This window comes from Diadema antillarum, unplaced genomic scaffold (assembly GCF_040938485.1).
Source record: "Diadema antillarum isolate AM-2024a unplaced genomic scaffold, OU_Dant_1.0 seq00000415_RagTag, whole genome shotgun sequence".
NCBI classification, from domain to species: domain Eukaryota; kingdom Metazoa; phylum Echinodermata; class Echinoidea; order Diadematoida; family Diadematidae; genus Diadema; species Diadema antillarum.
Window position 1 is genome coordinate 982,069 of NW_027271401.1, and position 5,670 is coordinate 987,738.

Sequence of the window (5,670 nt, forward strand, 5' to 3'; positions counted from 1 at the left end):
TACAGTTCTACAACAGGGACGTACGCCCTACATCACTGATTGCTGAAGATTTTCCATCTACAGAAGGCAATTCATGGTGGAAATATAATTAAGAATTTAGAACTTTCCTCATCTGGTTAATCCACGTTTAACTTTACTCACTGCATCTTTAGCAATATTTTGAGTGGTATGCCTAGAAATACTTGACAAAACGAGCGGAATATTCAGTGGATTGATAACAATAGTGAAATGCAGAATGTCATGCAGAAGGAATAATGAATGATGCTTTCATGAATGATGTCTAGGCATTTGTGAGCATCCGATTCTTCGTGCGCAGCGCGCGCCCATACCGCCGATAAAAGACAATGTGCTGCTGCATTCGGAGATTTATCGATCCGATTGGGCGGGTTTGTGTGTATGAGCCGTTGACTGAGTGGGACGTGCGAACGTGGCACATTAAGAGTTAAAGGTAAGCTGATGTTCAGCACAGAATCTAGCCTCTTTATGGGTTTGTGCCAGTCGGAATCAACAGGTGTCAAAAGACATCGACGGTTGAGTTCCACGGGAAAGGTTTATATCCCTTATCTGTGAGGCTAATATTAACATCGACCATGTACTCCATGATGAGGCTATCGAGTTCTTGAGTGTACGGATTCTCATGCAGGTATTCGCGTGGAATCCACCAGCGCGCTCGCCCTCTCTGTTTTGCCGTCTTGAGTGGCGGGAATCGAGAGAGGGCGCAATCCACCAAATCCTGACGGACGGGCGTCGAGTTCATGTAGCGGATCATTTTCTGCAACGTCTGGTTCGGAGACGAGACGAGATCCTCATAGTATACGACCAAGGGACTCTTTGCGGTTTGCAGCCACTGGAAGTATAAGTTTCGCCATCGCAGGCTCTCCCGCTCGACGAAGAATCGCCACCCTTTGATTCGAAACATTTCAAAAAGATGAGGTGCATGATAAGTTTGATAATTTTCTTGCAAATTAATACTATGAGAATCGTGACGACATGATGACATACTTTGATCCTATATCTCTCAATCAAGATGATCATCATGAACTTCATACGACTAGAAGCGACATCAGTAACACCAATGTTTTCATTATCAAACAACTATTCCATAAAAAGTGGACAGGGTAATAGCATACGTGTATTCATAAAATACAAAATAATGGTCAATTATCATGACCATTCAAGCACCAAGGGAGCAAGGGAAAGCGAAGAGATTAATAACAGACTCCATCACTGAAATAAAGAAAAAAAATGAGTATTACTCACTGGGGCTCTGTGTAAGAGTGCGTCGCTCTTTGGCGCTCATTTCCAGCGACAGTTCGTTGTATTTGTACGCCAGTGAAACGATGGCTTGGGCGGGATGACGTATTAACAAAATGGAACCTTCGAATTCCAGGATGTGTTCGATGTCGAAACGATGCGTCTTTGAGCAGATGACTTGCCCAGATTTATAGTCCGCCGTTATTCCAGGGAACGCTGAATGAAGTGGAGAAAAACTTATGTTATTTGTTGCTCTCAAATTTAATTCAATTCAATTCAATTCAAATGAGCTTTTTATTTCCATTAGCACATTTTTGCTCATACAATTTCTAGGGAAAAAGTACAATGTCCTACAAAAATTACATACATGTTAAACTATTTATCAAGTTGTTAATAAAATAATTGCCTTACTGAAAAAGAGAGACCCATGTAAAAGGTTATGTTATAGAAACAATGTTTAGGTTATAGAAACGCACTTGCTTCAACACATTGAGGACGAGCTGATTTTGCTATAACACGCAGAATCCATAGACGTCTGCCCGAGTATACTCGGGACGGGGATAGTCTTCAGTGGGCTAAAGCTAGTAAAACCCATTCGTCATTAGTAATGTGTTTCGGAGATTCTGCTCTCAGCAAAAATAAAGATTTGATAAATTTGTAAAACCAAAAGACAAAGATGGGCAAATAGCTGATAGAATGAATAAATAAACAAATAGATAAATAGATAAATAAATAAATAAATAAATAAATGAATTCATAAATAAATAAATAAATAAATAAATAAATAAATAGATAAATTAATTAATTGATAAAATGAATAGATAAACAAAAGGGCTAGGTAAGTCTTTGTCTTGTAGTGGTATGGATTTCAATTAACGAGGTCTTGGCTGGTGAATGAATGTGTACATTAGATTTCTTGTTTACGAACTATACATGCTCACTATTTCTTCTTCCCTGCGTTTGCTCTTTCCCTGTCTTCTTATTCCCCTCCTCTCCACCCCATCTTCTTCTTCTTCCTCCTCCACTTCCTCCTCTTCCTCGTTATTAAACACCTGACTCTATATCCTACTTTAACTTTAAGTTACTAGACAGCGCCAACTACGACCAAGACCACCGACTCACTTTTCGCGGTTCTTGGGTTCCCCTTCTCCTCGGGGTACACCGTGCTAGTATAAATACCCGTCGCCCGCTCCACGAGATGTCGCACCCAAGCGTTGCCGGACTGTGGGTAGCTGACCAGGGCTATGGTTTTCAGAGATTGGGCCTGTCGAAAGTCTATCCTGCTGCATATTTCTGATGAGATACCAAAATTAAAAGTAAAAATACATAATTCGTACAAATATTAAGTCTAATTAGTGAGAAACATTATTAGTAATATACCAAAACAAAAAGTAATAGTGCCTGGTTGTAAAGATACATTAGAGGAGTTTGTTCGCAAAAACCGATATGTCCATTTTTGAAGATTTTGAAGTACGGTCTCTGTCATAAAGTACAAAATAATGAAAAAAAAAGCACCTTTTAAATGATATATTGGTCACTACATATAAAGGTACATTTTTGAAGTTATGGTCAAAAGAAGCAATTTTTTTATTTTTCTCTTTATTTTTCTTGATCTTTATTCGCAAATATCTCCATTTGGCAAATGCGGACTTATCGGTTTTTGCGAACAAACTCTTCATTAATTCACGAAGGAATATGAAAAGAAATTGTTTCATTAATAAAATTATTCATAATAAATGTCGGCAATAATCAAATATTAATTGTAGAAAGATTTTCTTTCTTGCGTATCTTATTGAGGGTTTTCACAGTTATCTTCTTTCACCTTATCTGTTTTATTTCTCCATTTGTTTTATGTTCGTCTGGGTTTTCTCTTTTTTTTCTTTCTTTTTTTTTGGGGGGGGGGGTATGTTAGGGAGATAACAGGTATGTTCAAAGAAGAGACAAGATCTGTCTCAGTGAATGATTATTAGTGATCCACACTGAGCCACGCTTCCGGTAAATCCGAACGCATGGTCACGCGTCCGGCATGGCTCAAGGCTGGAAGGTACCTCCCTGCTCTAGGCTTGTACAGAGTGTAGGTGTATTGGATGGGGAAATGGTTGCATTTGATCATGTATTTACGTATCATTTTATAGCACAAAAAATGCACAACCCTATTTCGTGGATCAGTGAGAATTTGATGTTCTTGTTCAACTTTGGAACAGTTTAAAACCCACTCTCTGCGCTCATGGGTTTAAACAGTTCCAAAGTTTAACCCGTGCATCCAATTCTCACCGATCCACTCTGTCCTGTGCATCATTTGTATACTATTCACAACGATTCTGTAGAGAAATGTTTTGGCCATGGTGTCAAAGGTCAACTGAAAATGTTAAAATGTCACAATCTTTATTCATGTTTTGTAAAAAAGCTCAAAGTACTGTCATGAAAATAAATGTTACCAGATAGGGATTATTTGAAGAATTGTGGGCTATGGCGTCAAAGGGCAAGTGCCATGGTCAAGAGAAGGTGCTCATATTCATCTGCTGAATACAGTAACCGCCCTCTCTAAAATAATTTAGCCACTCATCTAAAATGAATCATTTCAGTTAAATGTTTGGCCAGTTATCAATAAGGCCTATATGAAACGATGTTACTGTTGACTCCCGTTGCCACAGCGTTCGCAGGTCATATTGGACGAACCATGTCATATGTTGGAGGCAAAGAAGTCGCCATGACGTCATAATCCCCCTTCCCTTCTAATAGCACATAATGAAAATTTAATCGATTGTAATAAGTAATATCTCAACTATGATTTTTCTTGCCTCATTACTATACTTAATACCAATACATGACATCGACCATACGGATTCAAATTTTCACAGTGGTTATTTCTATCCCTAAATCAACTATTTTAAAGCACTAATGTTGGGTTTTTGTTTCATCTGCACAGGGTAAATTATGCTTTTAACGTTCATCTTACCAAACTCGTTGACACGCTTCGAGGCCGACCCCTCGGCACCGAACCAACGCGCTACACGTGGCCCGACCACACGACCAAGGGGGAGTTTCGTCATGACCACGACGCCGAAGATGACTTCGACAGCGAAAAGGACGACGAGGCCGATTGGAAGCATCATTCTCACGCACATCCTGAAACGGTATAAGGGTAATATATCTATGATATCACCAAAGTATCATTGTCATTTATCTTATAAACGATTTCACTATTCATTTCACGTTAACGCATATTATTATGGCATAAGGATACAATAACATTTGAGTATCTGAATATAAGATCGACCCAGGTCCATGGAACACCATTTCGAATAAACTTTAAAAAACTTCATATCTTTTTTATTTGTCCAATAATATTCTATTTAACTGTGATGGGAAAGCAACATTGTATATACAAATTAGAACATATTATATTAATATGACAATTAACATTTACATTAATTGTGGAGAGGCCATTTTGTGTGATGGACCTGGGTCGTTCTTTGAATCATATTGACGTGAGTCGTTCTTTGATTCATATACATGATATTCTGCTATAGAGATGAGAGAAGGATGAGAGAGGGCACTAAAATATGAATGTAAGAATGACCCAAGTCCTTCATTTCTACATTTATATTAGATTCAATTCATTCATTTCAGGCACTTCCGGGGGTAATTAGGATCTATCATTATATACACAAGATGAGTCCATGCATAAGCTACAATTTCCCATGTCAAGCTGAATTTGGCCAAAAATTGGACTTGGGTCGTTCTAATATTCAGGTCTTCATTTGTTATAGCACGTCTCAGCAAGAATCAACGGGAAGGATGTAAAGTTACTGTATCAGGGCAAATACTCCCTGAGAGCAATTAATCCTCGGATAACTTCTGGTTAGTGATAAGGTTAGAGTAAAGATTAGGATTCGGGTTAGGTTTAGGGTTAGAGTTTGGGTTGGGGTAAGGGTTAGGTTCAGAATTATGATTAGGGTTAGGGTCAGGAGAAGGGCCTGGGGTCACAGCTATCATGGCTATAGTCCACTTTCCCATCATTTTGCCATCATTATTCTCTCTATGTCTAATAAACCAACAACAAAGAACAGTATGAGCAACATTTACTTCCAGGCCTGTTTCAGCTACTGCAGCTCCTTCTAGTACCATCCCGACCACTGCCACTACCACTATCACAACTATTTGATATTTTCATAGTAATACTATTCACTACTACACTACAGTGTACTGTAATGCTACTATGTGAATCATCTCCCCCCCCCCCGAAAAAAAAAAAAGGAAGAGATCACTGCACCTTCCATATCTCTAGTATTGAAGTGTCTTTTATTCCTAATACTGTTACTAATACAGTCCGACCTCTCCTATCCGGATCTCTCTATTGTCCGGATGCAATTTAGGCGTTATATTTGTAATGTAGTATTTACGGGGAAAAGG

General features: G+C 38.7%; 1 protein-coding gene across 1 annotated transcript; it reads right to left on the minus strand.

Annotated features, from left to right (window-relative positions):
- Positions 1 to 514: 514 nt before the first annotated feature.
- On the minus strand, positions 515 to 4,382 carry LOC139732379 (sialate:O-sulfotransferase 1-like). Its single transcript, XM_071643246.1, has 4 exons — positions 4,214 to 4,382; positions 2,377 to 2,547; positions 1,261 to 1,470; positions 515 to 903 (listed from the first exon to the last, which is right to left on the minus strand). Exons 1-4 carry the CDS (start codon positions 4,380 to 4,382, stop codon positions 515 to 517), a joined length of 939 nt encoding a protein of 312 aa, XP_071499347.1.
- Between the last annotated feature and the right edge of the window lie 1,288 nt (positions 4,383 to 5,670).

Bases quoted from the DNA above. Each gene is read 5' to 3' on its own strand.
- LOC139732379 (XM_071643246.1), bottom strand. From the start codon at position 4,382: ATGTGCGTGAGAATGATGCTTCCAATCGGCCTCGTCGTCCTTTTCGCT. The intron at 2,548-4,213 runs GTAAGATGAACG...GTATCTCATCAG, and splicing joins GAAGCGTGTCAACGAGTTTG to AAATATGCAGCAGGATAGAC. The intron at 1,471-2,376 runs GTGAGTCGGTGG...CACTTCATTCAG, and splicing joins GAACCCAAGAACCGCGAAAA to CGTTCCCTGGAATAACGGCG.